The sequence below is a fragment of the Taeniopygia guttata genome, chromosome 27, assembly GCF_048771995.1.
Source record: "Taeniopygia guttata chromosome 27, bTaeGut7.mat, whole genome shotgun sequence".
NCBI lineage: Eukaryota > Metazoa > Chordata > Aves > Passeriformes > Estrildidae > Taeniopygia > Taeniopygia guttata.
The window spans coordinates 1,160,472-1,182,457 of NC_133052.1; the positions used below are offsets into that span (position 1 = coordinate 1,160,472).

Consider the following 21,986-nt stretch of genomic DNA (forward strand, 5'->3'; position numbering starts at 1 on the left):
ACCCCCTGATTTTTTAAATTTTTTTTTTGGTTAAAAAAAAAATTAAAAAAAAATATATAAAAAAAGATGGCGGCTAAGAAAAAGACTGCTGTTAAACCGGTCATGAAGAAATGCAATAAATTCCTTGTTGTTTTATGAAAATTTACAACTTTGTGATAGAACTTTATGAGTGGCTGGGTTCTGGGATTGGCCAGAGCCGGTCATGTGGACTGCTAACCGTGAACATGAACTTTTTATTATTTCCCATGTGGTTATATTGCACCATTCTTCTGTCCGCTGCACCTTGGGTCGGATCAGTGTCCTCTGTAGGGCTCTCGCCCTCTCTCTTTACATTTTTTTACTTTTGTGTGTGAGCTCGGCAGGGTAAAGCGGGGCAGAGGGGAGGGGGGGCCCGCGCAGCCCCACGCACCCCCGGGCTCCCCCCTCCGCTCCCTCCAAACACTCCCAGACTAATTTTTACATTTTTACCCCCGTTATTAGCACGATTTTTTGGGGTATTTTAATCTATTTTTTAATATTTTTTATTATTTTTTAAATCCCGCCCCCCCCCGCCCCTCGCTTTCTCCGCTGTTTTATTTTTAATTTTTTATTTATTTATTTATATATAATTTTTTTTGGGGATCTGAGAAATAATGGAAGGGCAGAGGGGACCGCGCACCAGGAGCGGTTTTTGCAGAGGGGGAAGTTGCTCTTTTTTCCGGGCAAATGCCAGAAAAATGCCAGAAGCTCGCAGGAGGCGCTCAGGTTGGGACAATATTTGTCAGCCAACAGATAAGCCACGGCTTATCTCTCCCGCCCCAAAATTCACACTCGTGCCACAGAAAAGGACGCCAAAAGGTAAGGGAAGAACACGTTTCTCTTCATTTATTGTGATATATGTAAATATATATATATATTCTCTATTTTTCCAATGAAAAAAATGGATTTGTCAAGCTGCTCTTTTATTTTTCGTCCCCATCTCCTCCTGCCCGCGGAGGAGGCGGTGGAGATGAAAAAAGGGTGGGGTGGTGGAGAAGGAAAGGAGGAATTAAAGGCTTTGGAAATGTGTGGAAGAGACAATTTCGGGCGGAAAAATTAAAAAAAAAAAATAAAAAAGAGGAGATTGGAGGCGAGGAAAAGAGAGGAGAACGAGAGAAATAAAGGTGGAAAAAAAAAGGGGGGGGGAAAATCAATCGAGAGAAAAAAAGGTGGGGAAAAAAGGGGAAAGAAAGAAACCGAGAGGAGGAAAGGTATAAATAATGAAAAAGAAAAAAAAACGGAAATAGAGGATGAGGGAAGAAAAAGGGAGAGAAATGATGAAAATTAATTTTAAAAAAGGATGAAAAAATGAGAAAAAGGAGCCTTGGAAGGTCACCTGGAGGTTTTGCAGCAGCCTGAAAATCCCCGAGCCCTTTGTGGGCACTTGTCGCGTTTTAGTTCGTTGGGTTTGGTTTTGTTGGGGTTTTTTTTTGGGGGGTTTTTTGGGGTTTTGTCGTCTCCAGGCGAGTCCAATAATCTGACCGAGTTTCCGCGGAACCGCGTCGGGTTTTGCGTCGCTCTCCGGGGTCGTTGTTGTGTGTGGGTGGATTTTTCTTGGAGGAGAGGGGGAAACCTGGAAATTAATGTTTAAAAAAAAAACCAAAACAAAAAAAAAAAGAAAAAAACAACAACAAAAAACCAAACAAAAAAGGGAGGAGGAGGAAGGAAAAAAATAAAAAAGGAGGAGAAAAAAAAAAAAAAAAGAATCAGCCCAGAGCGCCGCGCTCTCATTGTAATTTATTTTTTTCTCTCTCTCCCCAACTCCCAAATGAAGCTGACGTTGGAAGCAATAAAAACTCGGATTTTAATTGCGTTCTGCAGCTCTTTTGGGGCTCGGCTTTGCCCCCGCGCTGTGCCGGGGCTTTTCCTCGCCACGTTCCGCGCCCGCGCTGCTCCTGCGGGGGGAAAACCTTTATCCGGAGTGGGCATCGGTTTAAATCTCATTTAATTTTAGTTTTTCCCCTCGATATTTCAGGGGTGGGCGTTTGAATCTTGGCGTGAGGCGAGGCGGGTGCGAAGTAAGAAAATGAGAGCGCGCAGGGGCGAGAGGAAATTCATTATTTCAGCATAAACCGATTTATGAGGCGCGATTTGTCTCAGCCGAGCCGGAATTATCGGGTGCAAGAGGGTAAATGAGGGCGAGTCATAAACAGAAAGACATTTTTAAAAAGCGATTTTTTCCCCCCGAACCTGTTATTTTTCATCCCTCACCGGCCTCGATTTCCCCTTTTCCCCCGATCTTTGATCTTTGCGCTGCGGTGGATTTTTAATTTATTTTTTTTTTCCCTATTCGTGTAAGGGAGGAAAAAACCGAATCCCAACCAATTAATGGGGGGTGAAAACTTGATTTTTATGGCGATTCTTCCACACCTCGCGTGGCCGGCCACTTGTGGAACCCCCGCGGGTCCAAAATGTTGTTTTTTGTTGGTTTTTTTTTAACCATTTCCCCGCCGAACCGCCCCAAACCTCCCGCCGGGGTGGGGGGAGGGATGGGGGGATTTGGGGGTGTCCCCCCTGCTGGCCTGTCCCCCCGGTGCCGGGAAAAGGGAAATTAAAGGGGAATAAAGGGGGATAAAAGGGAAATTAAAGGGGAATAAAGGGGGATAAAGGGGAAATAACAAGGGGAATCAAAGGGGAATAAAGGGAAATACAAGGGGAATAAAGGGGAAATAAAAGGGGAATAAAGAGGGAATAAAGGGGGAATAAAAGGGAAATAGAAGGGGAATAAAGGGGGAATAAAAGGGAAATAAAAGGGGAATAAAAGGGAAATAAAGGGGGAATAAAGGGGAAATCAAAGGGAAATAAATAAAAGGGAAATAATAAAAGAGAAATCAAAGGGAAATAGAAAAAGGGAAATAAAAAAAGGGAAATAAAAAGGAAATCAAAGCTCCCGCGGGGCCCCCCGGTGCTCGCCCATTCCGCGCCGTCTGCTGCCATCTACCGTCAGCGGCGGCGGCCGGCGGATACCGGGGGTCCCGGGGGGCTACCGGGGGTCCCGGGGGGCTACCGGGGGGTCCCGGGGGGCTCCCCCAGCCCCCTCGCGTCTCCCCCCCGGGTTTCCCCGCGGTTCTTCCGCCTCGCACCGGAGGAAATTCGGGTTTTTGGGGGTTGGGGTGGTGGGGAGGAGTTTTGATGTCTGAAGAACCCCAAATCCGCCCGGCCGGCAGCCAGTGGGGCGCGCAGATAAAATAAAATAAAATAAAATATATTAAAAAAAATAATAAAATGAAATGAAATGAAACAATAAAATAAAATAAAATAAAATAAAATAAAATAAAATAAAATAAAATAAAATAAAATAAAATAAAATAAAATAAAATAAAATAAAATAAAATAAAATAAAATAAAATAAAATAAAATAAAATAAAATAAAATAAAATAAAATGAAATAGAATGAAATAAAATTAATGAAATGAGATTAAATGAAATAAATGCAATAAAATGAAATACAACGAGAAAAATGAAATGAATGGAATAAAATGCAATAAAAGGAAATACAATGAGAAAAACAGAATAAAAATAAATACAATGCAAGACAATAAAATAAAATGAAAAAAATAAAGGAACAAGAAGGACTAAAGGGAAATAATCTGCACTAAAACGCAATAAAACGCTGCAATAAAACGCAATAAACGCACTAAAACGCAATAAACGCACTAAAACGCAATAAAACGCAATAAACGCACTAAAACGCGGAGCTCGGGCTCCCTCCTGGCCCGCAGGGGCCGCTCCGGGCGGGGTCCGCGCTCCGGGGGCGTCGCGGGGGTCACTTTGAAGTTTCTGCCGGGACAATGCGCGCCCCTTGGTTTAAAATTCCCTCCGCCTTTCCTCCTCCTGCCCCGCAGTCTCCTGGCAACTGCTCGGGCCCGCAATAATTCCGCTTTTCCCCCCGAAAATGCCGCGCTCGGGGCTCTGGGGTGCTGGGGGAACTCTAAAGTGAAATAAAATAAAATAAAATAGAAAATAAAATAAAATATAAAAAATTAAAATAAAAAATAAAATAAAAAATAAAATAAAATAAAATAAAATAAAATAAAATAAAATAAAATAAAATAAAATAAAATAAAATAAAATAAAATAAAATAAAATAAAATAAAATAAAATAAAATAAAATAAAATAAAATAAAATAAAATAAAATAAAATAAAATAAAATAAAATAATAAAATAAAGCAGGAAAAGGATGTGGAAAGGCCAGGTTTGTGCCGGGAGCAGCAGCAGAAGTTGTTCCAGGCTGTAATTCCAATTCCACCAGCCCCCCCTGGCCTGTCCCTCCTCTTCTCTCTCGGAGGCTCTGGGGTGGTGGGGAAACTCAAAAATAAAATAAAATAAAATTTAAAAAGCAGGAAAAGGAGGGGGAAAGGCCAGGTTTCTGTAGGGAGCAGCAGCAGAAGTTGTTCCAGGCTGTAATTCCACATTACACCGGACCCGGCTGGCCTCTTGCTTGGAGGCTCTGGGGTGGTGGGGGAAACTCAAAAATGAAATAAAATAAAATAAAATAAAATATAAATAAAATAAAATAAAATAAAATAAAATAAAATAAAATAAAATAAAATAAAATAGAAAAAATTAAAATAAGATAAAATATAATATAAAATAAAATAATAAAAATATTTTAAAATAAAATAAAAAATAAAATTAAAATAAAAAATAAAATAAAATAAAATAAAATATAAAAAATAAAATAAAAAATAAAATAAAATAATAAAATAAAATAAAATAAAAAACCATAAAATAACATAAAATAAAATAATAAAATAAATAATCAGAAAAAGGAGGGGAGGGCCCGCTTTCCCCCGGGAGCAGCAGCAGCAGCAGCAGCAGAATTTGTTCCAGGCTGTAATTCCAATTCCAGCACTCCCCTCCCGCTCCCCGTTCGGGGTGGGCACATTCGGGGTCCCCCCGTGCCCCCCTCTCCCTCCTCCCCCCGCGTTTAATTTGATTTCCTGTTAATAATTAGCCGCCCTCGCTAATGAAGCCCTGGCAGGCGCTGATTGCCGCGTTCCATCTGCATTAGCGAGGCTGTTCCGCGCTGCTGGGGCAGCCAGGTAAATTAAACTTCAATCGCTGCAAATTAACTCCCAGCCGCTTTCCCGATCTTTTTAAAATTTAATTTATTTTTTATTTATTTATTTTTGTTTAAACACCTTCGGGGCTCATTGTTTTAAGCGCTCCGAGCCCGCAGCAGCTCGGGGTGATTTTCCGGAGCGATTTTGGGTGTGCGGGAGCGGCTGAGCGGCCGCCAGTGGTTTTTGGGTTTTTTTCTGTGTCTGCCTTCCAAGAACAAGGGTTTTTTCAGCTCTTTTCGTGCTCTTGGCTCGGCTTTATGGCCGCAATAATTCCCTCGGTGGGGAAACCCCCGCTGCGTTCTCGCTGCTGAAGGGTCGGGAGTTCCAGCTCCCCGTGAGAAAATAAAAGGAAAAAAAAATTTAAAAAAATAATAATAAAAAAGAGGGTTTCATTTTCTGGATTGGAACCAACCTAAAAGGCAAAAAGATTAAAAAAAAAAAAAAAAAAAGGAAAAAAAGAAAAAGAGTTTCATTTACTGGATTGGAACCAACCTAAAAGGCAAAAAAAAAAATTAAATAATAATAATAAAAAAGAAAGTTTCTTTCTTTTTTTAAATTGGAACCAACCTAAAAGGCAAAAAAAAAAAAATTAAATAATAATAATAATAATAATAATAAAGAGAGTTTCATTTATTTGATTGGAACCAACCTAAAAGGCAAAAAAAAAAAATTAAAAAATAATAATAAAAAAGAGAGTTTCGTTTATTTAATTGGAACCAACCTAAAAGGCAAAAAAAAAAAAAAATTAAAAAAATAATAATGAAAAAGAGAGTTTAATTTTTTTATTGGCACCAACCCACGGAACTTTTCCGGCGCCAGCTTTTCGCACAAGCCGCGCTCTGTTCTGCTGGCCTGGCGGAATATTTGGCTGTTGTTTTAGGGAATATTTGGGTGTTGTTTTAGGGAATATTTGGGTGTTGTTTTAATCCCCTCATCCCTCTGCTCCGCGGGGCTCCTGGCCAGGAAAAGCGGGCGAGGAAAAAGCGGCCGGAGAACGCGTCCAGCCCCGAAATAATTCAATTTATCTTTATTTATGCCCTGGCTCTGAGTGACGGCTGCCAGGCGGGGAAAGGCGGCTGAAATCGGGGCTGCGCCTTCTGCCAATTTATTGATCCTCTGCAGACCTCGCGCCTGGAATTTGGGGTCTTTTTAGGAAATCAGGTTAAAATCAGGCTAAAATCTGGTTAAACACCACCCCCCTCCCCAATTTATTGATCCTCTGCAGACCTCGCGCCTGGAATTTGGGGTTTTTTTAGGAAATCAGTTTAAAATCTGGTTAAAACCGAGCCCCCTGCCCAATTTATTGCTCCTCTGCAGACCTCGTGCCTGGAATTGTGGAGTTTTTTTTAGGAAATCAGGTTAAAATCATGCTAAAATCTGGTTAAACACCACCCCCATCCCCAATTTATTGATCCTCTGCAGACCTCGCGCCTGGAATTTGGGGGATTTTTTAGGAAATCAGGTTAAAATCTGATTAAAGATGAGCCCCCTCCCCAATTTATTGATCATCTGCAGACCTCGTGCCTGGAATTTGGGGGTTTTTTAGGAAATCAGGCTAAAATCTGGTTAAAGATGAGCCCCCTGCCCAGTTTATTGCTCCTCTGCAGAACTCGCGCCTGGAATTTGTGTTTTTCTTTAAAAGTTGGGGCCAAAATGTGATTAAAGTCCAGCCCCCTCCCCAATTTATTGCTCCTCTGCAGAACTCGCGCCTGAATTTGGGTTTTTTTTAGAAGTTGGGAGCAAAATCTGATTAAAGCCAAGCCCCCTCCCTAATCTATCGCTCCTCTGCAGACCTCGTGCCTGGAATTTTGGGTCTTTTTTAGGAAATCTGGCCAAAATCTGATTATAGACCAGCCCCTCCCCAGTTTATTGCTCCTCTGCAGACCTCGCGCCTGGAATTTGGGTTTTTCTTTTAAAGATAAGGCTAAAATCTGAGTAAAGACGAGACCCCTTCCCAATTTATTGCTCTTTTGCAGACCTCGCGCCTGGAATTTGGGGTTTTTTTTTAGGAAATCTGGTCAAAATCTGATTAAACACCAGCTCTTACCCAGTTTATTGCTCCTCTGCAGACCTCGTACCTGAAATTTTGGTGGTTTTTTAGGAAATCAGGCCAAAATCTGATTAAAGACCAGCCCCCTCCCCAATTTATTGCTCTTTTGCAGACCTAACTCCTGGATTTATTTATTTTTGTTTTAATTTGAGGCCGAAATCGGCGCCCTCCCATCCCGCTTTAACTCCAGGACTTTCTCCTCCCGCCCGAGCTGGAGGCGCCCAAAAGAAATAAAAAATGGGTCAAATTCGGATTTCCTGCGGCCCGAGGCGGCGGTTTCAATTTGAAATTCCGATTTTCGAGCCCTCGGACAGGGAATTGAAGCCACCCCTGAGCCGAGCGCTCAATTGCGGGAGATTTAGTGCGCTTTAAGCCCCCTGCTCGAATTTCAATGTACCAGAGGTGGCAAATCAATTACACCGCGGGCCTGACCCTCGGGACGAGGAAAATTTGACAGGTTTGGGATTTTTTGTGGGTTTTTTCCCACCTTGAGAGTCAAGTTTGCTTCTTCTCCTGCCCCGAGCAAGCAGCGATAGGGTCGAGCGAGAATAAAGATATTTTTTAATCTCCAGAGATGTCACAACGCGCAATTAGCGAGCGGCCGGCTTCAATTAGTGCGGTTTTATTTTCTTTTCAAACCCCCCCAAAAAACCCTGCAAAGATCCCCTTTCCACCACAAATTATCATAACGAGCAGCGGCTGGGAGATTTTTTGATTTTTTTTCCCCATTTTTTAATGCTTTCCCAAATTATTTCGAGGGATTTATTGGCAGAGCCATGGCAGGAGTGGCGGAAAACACGAGAGTAAACAATTTTTACTTTTTTTTTTTTTTTTTTTTTTTTTTTTCCGGCGGGTTGTTCCTCACCAGCTGGGCTGGCAGGACATCCCCAAAAAAATTCACAAATTTGCATACGGGGGCTGCTCGCTCCTGATAATCGCAGAGCCACCAAAATTGCGAAACTCATCAGAACCGCCCAGCTCCTGCAAAGCTTTTTTTTTAATTATTTTTTTCCTTTCAGATAGAAAGAGGGAAATAGCGCTTTTCCCCTATTTTCAGCTTTTTTTTTTTAATTTTCCCCCTCTTTTTTCCCTCTTCTTCTCTACTCATCGCTCCCTCTCAACCTCCTTTTATTTTATTTATTTATTTTTAAATTTTCCTTTTTTTTTTTTTAACCCTGGCAACTTTGGGTGCATTCCACACACAAAAGGGGGAAACAAATATCGGAGCTATCGCTGCAGGAGGGGGTGGAGGGTGGAAAACCACTTCCTCCGCCTGGAATTTCGGTATTTCCTTGAATTCTGCGGATCCCGCGCGGCCGCGGAGGGACCGGGCCGGGCTGGGGTAACCGCGGCGTTTCCGAGCGATTCGCTGTTAATAAAATCCCGATTTTCCGAGGCGCTCCGGCCCCGGGCAGAGCAGCGGCGCTGGCAGCTCCGTGCGAGATGTGCAGTGTAAATTCTGCGCGTAAATCCCGCATTTCCAGGGATTTCAGCCCCGCCAGACAGATGGGCACGAATTGGGACAGGAAACAAACCCTTGAGAAATCGCTGCTGGTCGGGGGGGAGGCGCTGGCCTTCAGTTAGGCGGATTTTCTTTCCCTTTTTTTATTTTTATTTCCTTTTTTCCCCTTTTTCTTTCCCTTTTTTACTATTTATTTTCCCTTTCCCCCCCCTTTTTATTTTCCTTTTTTCTTTCTATTTTCCTTTTTACTTTTTATTTTCCTCTTTTCTTTTTATTTTCCTTTTTACTTCTTATTTTCCTCATTTTATTTTCCTCTTTTCTTTTTATTTTCCTTTTTTCTTTTGATTTCCTTTTTCCTTTCACTTTTTTCTTTTCCTTTTCCCTTTTCCCTTTTGCTTTTATTTTTATTCCCCTTTTTTATTTTCCTTTTTTTCCCTTTTCCTTTTTAAAAAAATTTTTTTTGGTTCGGTTGGTTTTTTGACCGCGTCTTTCTGCTGCTGTGACTTTGGTGTTTTTTTTCCCCCTTTAAAAGCCAAAAAACAACAATAACCAAAAAAAAAAAAGGCGGTGAGAGGAGCTTCAACTCCACCTTGAGCCAGCGAGGAGCTCGGGGGGGATGCGCAGGTAGAGCCAAGAGAGGAAATCCGGGCGAAGCAAAAAAAAATAATAATAAGATTTAAACCAGAGCAAAGTGGAGCTTTCAGGGGCTCGGAGACTTTCTGCGCTACGTTTTGCGGGGGTTTAAATGAGGAAAATTCGGTGTTTTGTGGCGCGGACTGGCTGGGACGGGGGGATGGATGGATAAACTCCGCTTTTCTCCCTCAGCCGGGGCTCTTTTTTTGGGCTCGTTTTTAGCCAGAAAAGGTCGGGCGCGGGGTGGGATGAACAAAAAAACGCAAGAGGGCACAATGCGGGGCCGGCGGCTGGAGCAGAGCGGGCTGGGGCCGGAGGAGAAGGGAAATATTCCCATTTTCCATTTCCCATTTCCCATTTTCTATATCCCATTTCCCATTTCCCATTTTCCATTATTTCCCATTTTCCATTATTTCCCATTTTCCATTATTTCCCATTTCCCATTTCCCATTATTTCCCGTTTCCCGTTCCCCATTTGCCGTTTTCTGCCCGAAACGCGGAGTTTTGGGGCACCGAGGGGACGCGGCGGATGCAGAGCGAGCCCCGGGCTCCATCGCCGGGCGGGCAGCGCTAATTGCCGCTAATTAAACCCAGCGCGGAGCCGCCGAACTTGTCAAAAGCGATTTCTGCTGCCGGAGCCAACCCCATTTCTCCGCGGGCTCCGCTCCCTGCAAACTTGGCGCAAAAAACCAAACTTTTAATTCCCTTTTTCTGCCCCGTTTCCCCGCCCTGCTGCGCGGAACTCGGCGCGGAGCGCTCGGGCGTTTCGCAAACCCAGGGGTTAAAGTTTTGGCGAGCGCGAGTAATTAACTTTTTAATTTTTTTTTGTTGTTTTTGCTGTTCTTTCTGGTTTTCCCCCTCTCCGCACCGTTCCGCCGGGGATCCGAGCGCGCTTTTTGGGGTGTAAATATAAAAATTTCGGCGCCGAGCTCCGGGGGAGGGAGAGGAGGAGGAGGAGGAGGAGGAAGAGGAGGAGGAGGTGGGGGGGAGCGCGCGTTTATTTATTTATGAAGCTCGCAGCGCGCCGGGAGAAAGCTTCTTTCGGCAGATATTTTATATTTGGTTAAGGGGGTGCCTTGCTGTTGTTTAAAAGGGAGGGAAGAAGGGGGTGGACGGTTTGTTCTTGGGGGTCCCTGGTGCAATCTCAGCTCCTCATGGGTGCTATTTTGCAACCTCAGGCGCCTGCTATTGGTCAGCCCGTGATCAGATGGTTGTATTTCCTTGTGTCCCTCGCTGGCACCACGCCATCTCCCTTCAGCTAAAACCCAATCTCCGATATACCACTAATAGCTAAACCACTTGGACTATAAAACACAACAAATCATAAAGCCCGGGCAAAAAAGGGACGGCACGCACGCACACACACACACACACACACACAGAGACGCGCCGCCAAAAAAAAAAAAAAAAAAAGAAAAAAAAAAGAAAAAAAGAAAAGAAAAAAAAGGGAAAGGAAAGAGGAAAAAAAAAAAAAAAAAAAGGGGAATCTCTCTCTCTCTCTCCTCTTTCCGATGAGTTCTTATTTTGTCAACTCGACCTTCCCGGTGAGCCTGGCGGCGGGGCAGGAGCCCTTCCTGGGACAGATCCCGCTGTACCCCTCGGGCTACGCGGATCCTTTGCGGCACTACCCCAGCACCTATGGAGCCGCGGGCGCGCAGGACAAGGGCTACTCCTCCTCCTCCTCCTACTACCAGCAGAGCAGCGCGGCGTTCGGCGGCCGCGGCTCCGCCTGCGACTACGGGCCCGGCGGCTTTTTCCGGGACAAGGAGGCGGCGTGCGGGCCGGGCAGCCTGGACGAGCTGTCCCCGTTCGGCGCCGAGCCGCGCAAGCCGGACTGCGCGCAGGGCAAGGGCGCCTTCGCAGAGAGCGAGGAGCAAAAGTGTTCCGCGCCGGTTTACCCCTGGATGCAGCGGATGAACTCTTGCAATAGTGAGTTTACTCTTTTACAGAAATAAATGCGGCAATCTCCTCCTCCCCCCCCGCACCCACCCCCCCATTTTTCTTATTTGTTACCGCCAGGGAGAGAGAGAGAGCGAGCGAGGGGAGCAGCAGGAAGGTTCACTCGGAGAGCCCAAACTTCCAGCGGGGAACTTGGGCTCCAAACTCGCACCAAAACTTCCCAGCGCTCCAAGATTCCCTCCCCCCCCACCTCCACTCCACCCTGAGCTAGAAACGTCTCAACCCCAAAACTGAATTTCCGAATTTCTGCCTCCCTCCCTCATTTTCTTTAATTTTTCCCCCTTTTTTTTGCCACATTCCAGTTCGCGTGTCACTCAGCTACAGCGATTTGTCTCTGTCTCTGCCCCACACGCACAGGGAGATATCTTTTCTCAATCAGATCTGGATGACTCTACACACACAGCCCCCACGCAGCTCCTCTCTCTCTCTCTCCCCCCGAGCCAGAATTAAATGATATAAAAAGTGTTTAAATATTTGAAGGCAGTCGGTTGCATTTTTAATGCGACTCGCACCTAATGAAAAGTCTGCCTGGGGAGGATTTTCCTTATTTTCTTTCCCCCCTCCTCGGTGATATACGACTTCTTTAAGTGCTGTTTCCTCCATCCGAATTATAATAAATTTTTTTTTAAATCAGCTAAACGGGGGAGGGGGGAAGAAAAACAATAAAAGCCTCGCTGCTCTCCTTGCCCATGTTTAGATGCATTTGTTGCCTTTTAAGTTCCAAATTGATGTCCATTAGCGCGGGGACATGGAGTGTTGTGTCCTCTTTAATGCGGGCTTTGGGCAGATCGATTCACTTCATTATTGCTTAAATGCCCCGATCTATTAGGGCCGGCCGGCAGGCTGGGAGGCGGCGGTGGGGGTGGAGAACACCTTGCGATCCCTCATCCCGGAATAAAAAGATGGATCCGGCCTTGTCTGGCTGCCCAAAGCCCGGCTCTGACCCCCCCTGCCCGGCCGGGCTTGTCCCGGAGCTGCGCAGGGCTCTGGGAAGGCGCGGCCCCCCCCGCAGCACCCCAAAAATCAGCCTCGCCTTCCCTCTTCACCCCTGCCCTGTGTCCCCCCATTTCCCTTTATTTCCTCTTATTTTCCTCCATTTCCCTTTATTTCCCTTTATTTCCCTTATTTCCCCCTATTTCCCTCTATTTCTTCTTATTCCCCCCTATTTTCCCCCTATTTACCACCTATTTCTACCTATCCCCCCATATTTCCCCTTATTTCCTCTATTTCCCTCTATTTCCCCCCATTTCTTCTTATTTCCCCTATTTCCCCCAAATTCCCCCTATTTCCCCCCTTATTTCCCCTTATTCCCCCCTATTCCCCCTATTTCCCCCTATTTTCTTCTATTCTCCCCCATTTCCCCCTATTTCCCCGCATTTCCCCCCTATTTCCCCCTTTTTCCCTATTTCCCTCTATTTTCTTCTATCCCCCCCTATTTTCCCCCTATTCCCTCCATTTCCCCCAATTTCCCCCAATTTCCCTCCTATTTTCCCCCTAATTTTCCCTATTCCTCCATACTTTCTGCTAATTTCCGCTATTCCTCCATATTTCCCCCCTAATTTTCCCTATTACCCCTTATTTTTCCTATTCCCCCATATTCCCCCCTAATTTTCCCTATTCCCCCCTATTTTTCTCATTATATCCCCTATTGCCCCCAGTTTTTCCTATTCCCCCCTAATTTTTCCTATTCCCCCCTCATTTTCCCTATTTCTCCCAATTTTCCTCATGATTCCCCCTATTGCCCCCTTATTTTCCCTATTCCCCCTCATTTTCCCTATTTCTCTCTATTTTCCTCATTATTTCCACCCCTATTTTCCCCATTCCCCCTATCCCACCTCTCATTTTTTTTTATTCCCATTCCCTATATTTTATCCCCTAATTTTTTTTTGTTTTTACGCTATATTTTAAATTTTTTCCCCCTTTTTTTTTGCTTTTTCCCCCCGCAGGTTCTTCCTTCGGGCCCAGCGGCCGCCGGGGCCGCCAGACCTACACCCGCTACCAGACTCTGGAGCTGGAGAAGGAATTTCACTTTAACCGGTACCTGACCCGGCGGCGCCGCATCGAGATCGCGCACTCGCTGTGCCTGACCGAGCGCCAGATCAAAATCTGGTTCCAGAACCGCCGCATGAAGTGGAAAAAGGAGAATAAACTGCTCAGCTCCTCGCAGCTCAGCGCCGAGGAGGAGGAGGAGAAGGCGGCCGAGTGAACGGCGAAATTAAAAAAAAAAAATTAAATTAAAAAAAAAAAATCCCACAGCAACAACAACAAAACAGAGAAAAAAAAAACAGAGAAAAACAACAAAAAAAGCGCGACAACAACAGCAAAAAAAAAAGTTATTTAAAAGGCGCAAAAAGCGCTTAAAAAAATTTGAAATGTAAGGAGGGGGGTGAGGAAAATCCCGCTCCTTGCTGGGATTTTTTGACACTTTGTGGCCGCAAAGTTTGGGCTACCAAAGCCCCGGACTCCAATTCCCGATGATTTTGTCCAGAAAGAAACAAAAAACAACAACAAAAAATCAGGCTTTTAGTCGCGTTTTGAGTTTTTCTGCCCTTCCCACACCTCCCTTTCCCTCCCGCTCCGCCCCCCCATACAAGAAATTTAATAATAATGATAATAATAATTAAAAAGTGCAGAGATGGAGAGAGAGGAGGAGGGAAAGAAAGGGAAAGAGAAAAAAGGGGGGAAAAATTAAAAAAAAAAATAAAAAAAAAAGGACTCCTAGCCGTGTTTCTACCCTTGGTGTCACTGTTAGTAATCTGCTAACTCTTGTATTTAATGGAAGTGCTGCAATATATGTCATTTGGGGTGTTTCTTGTCCTAATTTTGTAAAAATGTTTCATGCACGGTTGGCATAAGTTGGGTTTTTTTTAATTTTCTTTTGTTTTTAATTTTTTTTTTTTTAACTCCTTTGGTAAATTAATCAAACCCTGAAGTTCTTTGTGATTAGTTTTGGGGTGTATTTTTTTTTTAATTTTTTGCCTTTTTATTTTTTATTTTTAAAAGGAAAACAAATCTACTGAAAGAACGAGTACTACCTACAAGGTTTAAAAAAAAAAAAAAAAAAAAAAAAGGGGGGGAAAAAAAGGGGAAAAAAAAAAAGAACAACGACAGAAAGTTCTATTTTATTAATTTTTGTACGTGTTGTGTTTGGAGTTTGTCTTAGGTATGACCATGGAATTCTCTAATAAAAGCCAAGTCCTGGATCTCACCCGCACCACCCCTCCCCTGTCATTATTCGCGCCGCGTTTCTGTTGATTTTTCCCTTTTCCAGGGGGATTCTCGAGGGGTGAAAAGGAGATTTTCGCTCCCCTCTGCCTGCCAAAACCTCCCGATCTGCCCGGCCGCGCAACTCGGAGCGCACGGAAGTTACAGCGGACGCAAAAATCGGATTTTCCCCCCCTTTTTTGGGCTGTAATCTGCGATGGGAGCCCTTTCACCCGCGGTATTTCCTGGCTGACATTTCTGCCTCCAGCACCGCTCTCTCTCTTTTCTCTCCCTCTCTTTTCTTTTTTTATTGTTACAGTACAAAGAGTTATGACGAAACGCCGTCCCATCTCCCTAATAAATCACGGAAACGGGCAAAACCGCGCTCTCATTTGTCTACCCGAGATACCCAACATTTAACATTTGCCCAGCATCTTTCAAACATCTGCTCCCCCCAAAAAAAACCAAACAGAAACGTGGCGCAAAGAATAATTAAAAAAAAAATTTTAAAATTCAGATTTCTGAAGAATTTACCCCGGAAAAAAAAAAATTCTCAGCGCCAGGAGTGAGCGTCGGTTTAAAGTGGGGGGGGTGGAAAAAAAAAAGGTGGGAAAAAATCTGAATTAAGGTGTTTGGAAAGGGCAGATTTTGATTTTTCTCTTGCGAGCGGCTGCTCGGCTTGGCTGGGGATGGGACGGGGGAAGGTTTGGTGCTCTCAGCGAGGAATTTTCTTGCGAAATCTCCAACTTTTCCCCCGCGTTCCGGGGCAATGGAATGAGGGCAGAGGCGCTTTTTTATCAGCCGGGGGATTTGGGGCTGGAAAGGAGGAAAAGGCGAGGAGAGAACCTCGTGGCCACCAGGAGCCCCCGGGTGGGAGCGCGTCCCCCCGCGCCACGAGCCGCTTTTAATGCCACTCACTTTTAAAATCAATTCATGCAGAAGCTTCACAGCTGTAGGACATTTACTATTATTGCCACGCTTTTCATTGCCCGTAATTATTATAATTATATGTCACTTTCAATATGGCGCATCGCTCCCAACGAGTTGCAGGCGAGCACATGAAATTCCTGAACTGCCTCGGAAGGAGGAGGAGGGAAAAAAAAATTAATAAAAATAATAATTTAAAAAAAGGACACAGAGAAAAGGAGAGACACAGAGAAAAGAGAAGAAGGAGAGGGGAAAAAAAAAAAAAGGAAAGTAATGCCTAAAAAGCCCAGCTCTTTCCCAACGCTTTCCCCAATTTCCGAGCGCTTTTGCTCCCCGATGTTCCTTGCAGGTCAACAAACGGGAAGGAAAAAACAGACAGCTCAAGGCTCAAAGAGGACGTGGAAATGCTCAGCAGCGGGAACATCCTAAATTAAAGCGACCTTGTCAACCATTCCCACCGGCCGGATTTCGCCTCTTTTTCCTTTCTCCCACCTCTTTTTTCCCCCCCGGTATTTTTCTTTCCCCCTTCCAGAATTGAAGTGCGAGCTCCGCGCTGAAGGAACCTCGACTTTTCCTGCCCAAAACAACCGCGGAGAAGAAACCACCCCAAAATTCAACTCCCCGCAGTGCCTCTTCACCCCTTCCAAACTCCGGACACCCCCAGAGGCCTCGCCGGCACCCCAAACCTCCTCCTAAACTTTTCCAACGCCACAAACCCAAAAATTCTCCAGCAAAACCCCGAACCGGGGTGGGGGGCGCCCGGACCCCTCCCGGCCCCGCAGGACGCACCGCAGCCTCTCCTCCGCGAATTTTCCCCTTTTTTTTCTATTTTTTTTTGTGGTTTTTTTGAACATCCAAACCGAGCTGAATCAAAGTGAAGGCGACGAGGATATTTTGAATTTTTGGGGTTTTTTTGGGGGCAGAGGAGGAGGATTGGGGGGCCCCGCGCGGCTGCGCTGCCGCGGCGCGGCCGGCAGGTGGCGCGCTCCGCCCAGGCGGGGGGCGATGGCGGCGGCGGATTTGGGGCGACTTTGGGCCTAAAACGGCTCCGCGCTCGTCATTATTTGTAACCATAGAGCATGAATTACCTCCTGAGGTCATCAGCGAGAATTTACGACTGGTCAACAAAAGCACGTGACGCCCAAACGCACCCCCCACCCTCCCCCCATATTTGGCCGCATACATAGCAAAAACGAAGTACAGTGCATCGCTATAATTCATTAATACATCATAAATCGTCAAGCACGGGGTTATAACGACCACGAGCCACAAATCAAGCCCTCCAAAATAACCCAAATGAGCTCTTACTTTGTAAACTCGTTCTCAGGGCGCTACCCAAATGGCCCCGACTATCAGTTACTAAATTATGGGACCGGCAGTTCCATGAACGGTTCTTACAGAGATTCAAGCACCATGCATTCCAGCTCTTATGGCTACAACTACAATGGGATGGACCTTAGCATCAACCGCTCGGCCTCCTCCAGTCACTTTGGGGCTGTGGGCGAGAGCTCCCGCGGTTTCCCTTCTCCAGCTCAGGAGAGCAGGTTTAGACAGGCGTCCAGCTGCTCCTTATCTTCTCCCGACTCCCTGCCCTGCTCCAACAGCGAGAGCCACGGGGGCAAACCCGCCCCGTCCCCCTCCGAGCAGGCTCCTGCTGCCAGCAGCACCAACACAAATTTCACAGAACTAGACGAGACCAGCGCGTCCTCGGGAGCCGACGAGGGCACTCCACTAAGCAGCAGCATCCCCCGAGCGCAGGCAGAGCCCATCGCGACCTCCACGGCAGCGACAGAAGGGCAGGCACCTCAGATATTCCCTTGGATGAGGAAACTTCACATTAGCCATGGTACAGCTACTTCTTTTTCCCTCCTTGTGCTTGTTTATTTTTTGCCGCACAACCCCCCCCACCCCACCCCACCCCTCCACCGCCGCCTCGCTCTTTTTCTCCGCTGTTTCTTCCTCTTTTTCACCCTATTTTTTTTCCCCTCAACCCCCCCTTCAACCTCACTCCCTTTATTTTTCCGCCTCTCTCCTTCCTTTTATTCCGCGGAGGCGCTTTGATCAGAATCGCAGCTATTTATTGCTTTTGTATTTCTCGCTCTGGAGCTGCCTCTGGCGCCTGGAAGGGTTGGGGAGGGGGTCTCTGTGTTTCTGTGTTTCGGGGGGGGCGATTTTATTTTAGTTTCGCTCTCCTGGCCGCCAAATCGGCGTTTTTGGGTTTTTTATTTTCCCCCCAAGCTCTTAGCACCGTGCGGGCGGTGGGAAAAGGTAATTTAAAAATTGAGGCGAGAGGGGTGTTCCTCGGGGTGGGGTGCGGGGGGGTCGGAAAGGGAAGAATTGACCATTAAAACGGCACTCGAGGCGCAGATGGGGCTCTGATTTTCTGCCTTTTATTCCTGACGAGCTGCCCTTGACAAACCCCCCAAAAATCGCCAGGAGACCCGCGGGAGGGACGAGCCACCCCCAGCTTCCCTCTCTGCGCTCAATTCTGGTTATTCTCATGGAGAAAAAAGCGGCGCTAAAACCTGCCAGGAGTCCCCGGGAACAGCCAGGGAATTAAAAAAAAATAATAATTAAAATATTTAAAAAGGGCCGAGATTCCCAGAGCTCGCTTCCCCGGTTAAATTATGGATCTCGAGTGGGGAATGTCGCGTCTGGAGGGGCCGAGGGTGGGGGTTTCACACGTGTGAGGTGGGGGTGGGAGAAAAAGGAGAGAGAGGAGGGGGGTTGCTGATATTTGGGGGGAATTCGCAGCTTTCCATTAAAAAAAAATATCGGGGTGGGGGGGGAAAAAAAAGCGCGTAAAAAATAGGCTTAAAATGGCCCAAAAAAATTAAAAAAAAAATAGATGAAATGCGATCAGAAAAAGCAAACGCAAACCCGCTGTTGTCCGTGTTACCCAGACATGACTGGACCAGACGGGAAGAGGGCGAGGACAGCGTACACTCGCTACCAGACCCTGGAGTTGGAAAAGGAATTCCACTTCAATAGATATCTCACCCGCAGGAGGAGAATAGAGATCGCTCACGCGCTCTGCCTCTCCGAGCGCCAGATCAAAATCTGGTTCCAGAACCGGCGCATGAAGTGGAAGAAGGATAACAAACTGAAAAGCATGAGCCTGGCCTCGGCGGGCAGCGCCTTCCAGCCCTGAAACCCTCCTCCAGCGCCAGCCCGGGGGGAAAACCACACAAAAAAAGTGAAGAAGAAGAAGACAAAATAAAAAAAATTAAAATTTAAAAAACCCAAAAAAACCACAACAAAAAAACCCCGAGTGAATAATGAAATAAATAAAGAAAAGGCCGCAGATTTAATTTCGGAGTACTGTACAGCGAGGCACCTTCTGTGGTTGATTTATCCCAAATTCCAGCTCCTGTTGGTACCCTTAGCCCAGGACTGAGCTCGTGGCGTGTTCTCTTTTGGGAGTTTTTGGGTTGGTTTGGTTTTTGTTTGGTTTTTTTGGTGTTTGTTTAGAAAAAAAAATATTAAATTTTATTTCCAGATGCTCCTCCTGCTCTCGTTGTTCTTCTGAATGTCTGTGTCCGTGCTCTTGGTGCTTTCTGGAAAGCTGGCATGTGTTCTGTGAGCCCTTTGAATGTTCTAACTTATTTATAAATCCACAACAGATACGCTGGGTTGTTTATTTGCTGGGATTTCTTTTTTTGATTTTTTTTTTGCCCCCTCCCCATTTTTTTCCGAGTTTACTGCACTTGGGTGAGTTTTTTCTCTGCCTAAGCGAAAATCGGGGGTTCCTGCACTACAGTCGCAAAAAAAAAAAAAAAAAAAAAAAGTATTTAAAAAACCCAACAAAAATGGGGAAAATGGTAAAAAAATAGTAAAAAAAAAAAAAAAAAAAAAAAAAAGAAGCAGCTCTTGTATCTTTCTGTCTTAAAATTGTCCAGTCTGTGTTTTAGTCCAAACTCCAGGCCGGGGTTTCTAATCCCAGCCTAATTCCAAGGCGTACTGTTAGACGTGGGTGAACTTCACTATTAAAAATTGATAATAATAACAATGATTAATAACTCAAAAAAAAAAAAAAAGGAAAAAATGCAAAAAAAAAAAAAAGAAAAAAAAAGAAGAAAAATATGTATAAAAGCGGAGAGCGACGCTGGAGTGCTCTGATGTTTGTAAATATTAGAAATATTTCTGCCGTGAGTAATAGCCGGGTGGTAGTGGGCAGAGTGAATGCGGTGTTCTGTGTAAAAATGGCATCTGTCATGTCTCGCAGCCTGGTAGCAATTTGCCAAGAAGCTTTTTGTATTTGTTTGTAGCTTTACTGGAAGTCAAATAAACGTTTTTCCCCCGACTCACAAAGGCTCCCAGTCGCCTTCTTCCCCCCCCGACCCCTCCGAAATCCGCAGCCTAAAAACCCCCGAGGTGCCCGGCAGCTCCTCAGCCTCTCCTGGGCATCAGAAACGCCTCAAAATCCGCCAAAATCCGCTAAAATCTGCTAAAATCCACTAAAATCCGCTAAAATCCGCCAAATCCCCCCAAATCCCGGCGTTCCCAGGCAGCCGCGCCCCCCCAAACCCGCGCAGAGCCCCAAAAACGCCTCGGCCGAGGAGGTTCCGCCGCTCCGAGCTGCCCCACCGCGATTTTATCCCCACGGTGTGCGGGGATGCTCGGCCAGGGGTAAAAAAAAACCCAAAAATCCAATTTTTAAGCCAGCGGAGGTACCAAAGGCCGCGCCAAGCCGCGCTCCGGAGGGTCCCGGGGGCGAGGTTTTGTTTGGGGCGATAAATCAGAAATTCTGAGCTAAAAACGAGCTCGGCTGCTCCTGGGGGGCTTTTCCCTCTTTAATCCCTGGTTTAACACGGAAACCGCGAGTGGCGCTCGCAGAAATTTGGCAAATTCGGCAAATTTGGCGGCCGGGGAAGGGAGGAAAACTGGGATTGAAGCGGCTGGAGCGGAGCTCGGAGCGGCCTCCGGCACCTCGGGCACGCAAAGTTACTCGGAACTTACCAAACTTTAATCTCTCCCATGTTTGGGCACTTCTTAAGTGATTTTGAGAGGGATGTGAAGTGGACTGTCAGATCCCAAACCATTTGCTCGCCTTCCCCTTGGTAATTTGATTTTTTTTTCTTTTCTTTCTATTTTTTCCGCTATTTTTTTTTTCCTCTCTCTCTTTTTTTTTTTTTTTCCTCAAACTACCCCAAAAGTGGGTATGACATTTAGATGTCAAATGGATAAGGGGGGGTTTTATCTGGAAGTTAGATCGTAAAAATCGCCCGGAGCTGAGGCAGATACCCCTCACTGGCTCTCAAAAGTCACGTGAGGTCCATAAAGTTAGTTTTATGGTTTTGGGGAGTTGACAATGTACAATATATTTCACATTCTCCAGAATGTTAAGTGACACTTTAACTGCTGCCTTTGGCTTGTCAGGGGCGGCAGTGGCTGAGCGCTTTTCCAGATGAGAGATAAACGCCGCAAAACTGCACTCTCCGCAATGCTTTTTTGGGTTTTTTGGGGTTTTTTTTGCGTGTCCCGCTTTTTCACCGCTCCGAGTTAAGTCCTGAAATATTCTCTGCTTTAAAAACAAATAAATAAAAACAAAAAAAACCCCAAAAAATCTCTTTGGAGGGGAGCAAAGCGGCGCTGGCTCAACTCTGAGAGTTTAATCCTGGTTTTAAATGAGATTTTGCAGCCTGGAGTTCTCCATCCCCAGGCCTGGGAACTCGGCGTGGAAGAGGCTGAAAAATGGGGGGAAATCGGTGTAAATTCGTGCCCCGAGCTCGCAGGACGCGGAGGTGGCTCGGGGGTTTTTTTTGTGCCTTTTTACACCTCAAAGCCCCGCCGCGCTCTCACCTTCGCCTCGCGGCCCTTTTCACCTGCTGGCCCAAGAAAAATCGCTTTTTTCCCCTTGTCTTTCTCCCCACCTCCACTTCGCTGCTCTGCTTGTTTGGGTTTTTTCTTGTTTATTTGGGTTTTTGATGTTTTGCTGGGTTTATATATATTTTTTTTTTACTTTTTTTTTTTCCAAATTTTTTTTCTTTTTTTTTTTTTTTTGCCTCAGGCCTTTCTGGTTTTGCCTCTTTTTCCCTCTCTCTCTTTTTTTTTTTTTTTCCTCTCTCCTTTTCTTTTTCCTCTCTCTTTTTTTTTCCCCTCTCTTTTTTTTCTCTCTTTTTTTTTCTCTCTCTTTTTTTCCCCCTCTCTTTTTTTCTCTCTCTTTTTTCTCTCTCTTTTTTTCTCTCTTTTTCTTTTCCCCTCTCTCTTTTTTTTCTCTCTCATTTTTTTTCCTCTCTCACTTTTTTCTCTCTTTTTTTTCCCTCTCTTTTTTTCTCTCTCTTTTTTTTTCCTCTTTTTTTTTTCCTCTCTCCATTTTTTTCTCTCTCTTTTTTTTTTCTCTCTCTCTTTTTTTTTCCCCTCTTTTTTTTTTTTTTCTTCTTCTCTTTGCCCTCTCGGGTTTCCCCCCCCCGAACGAGCGCAGACATTTAATGGGATCGAGTGTCCTCACATTTCCGCGCTCCGTCCCTGCCATCTGGAGACACTGAATGACCACTCTTGTGTCTCGGCCCGGCCTGAAGTGCTACAGAAAAATAATCACAGGAGCTGCTGCTGCTGCATCTGGAGCCCCGCATCTCCCCTGCCCCCTGCCCAAGGGCAAAAATTCGGGAAAATAAACAAAATAAACACGCAGGTGTCCGCGGGCCCGGCCTTGGGCTCCCCGCA

At 45.4% G+C, this 21,986-nt stretch overlaps 2 protein-coding genes and 2 long non-coding RNA genes across 4 annotated transcripts in view; 2 read left to right on the forward strand and 2 right to left on the reverse strand.

Annotated features, from left to right (window-relative positions):
* LOC115490683 (uncharacterized) overlaps positions 1-21,986 on the reverse strand; it is a 39,596-nt gene that overhangs the window by 2,121 nt on the left and 15,489 nt on the right. The window lies entirely within an intron of this gene.
* Positions 839-21,274, reverse strand: LOC140680709 (uncharacterized). Its single transcript, XR_012052070.1, has 2 exons — positions 20,280-21,274; positions 839-1,591 (listed from the first exon to the last, which is right to left on the reverse strand). It is a non-coding gene; the product is annotated as an uncharacterized lncRNA (long non-coding RNA).
* HOXB6 (homeobox B6) lies at positions 10,656-14,403 on the forward strand. The gene is made up of 2 exons (XM_041721550.2): positions 10,656-11,159; positions 13,136-14,403. The coding sequence occupies exons 1-2, from the start codon at positions 10,742-10,744 to the stop codon at positions 13,393-13,395; spliced, it is 678 nt and encodes a 225-aa protein (XP_041577484.1). The 5' UTR covers positions 10,656-10,741; the 3' UTR covers positions 13,396-14,403.
* On the forward strand, positions 16,168-19,623 carry HOXB5 (homeobox B5). Its single transcript, XM_041721549.2, has 2 exons — positions 16,168-17,166; positions 18,224-19,623. Exons 1-2 carry the CDS (start codon positions 16,617-16,619, stop codon positions 18,469-18,471), a joined length of 798 nt encoding a protein of 265 aa, XP_041577483.2. The 5' UTR covers positions 16,168-16,616; the 3' UTR covers positions 18,472-19,623.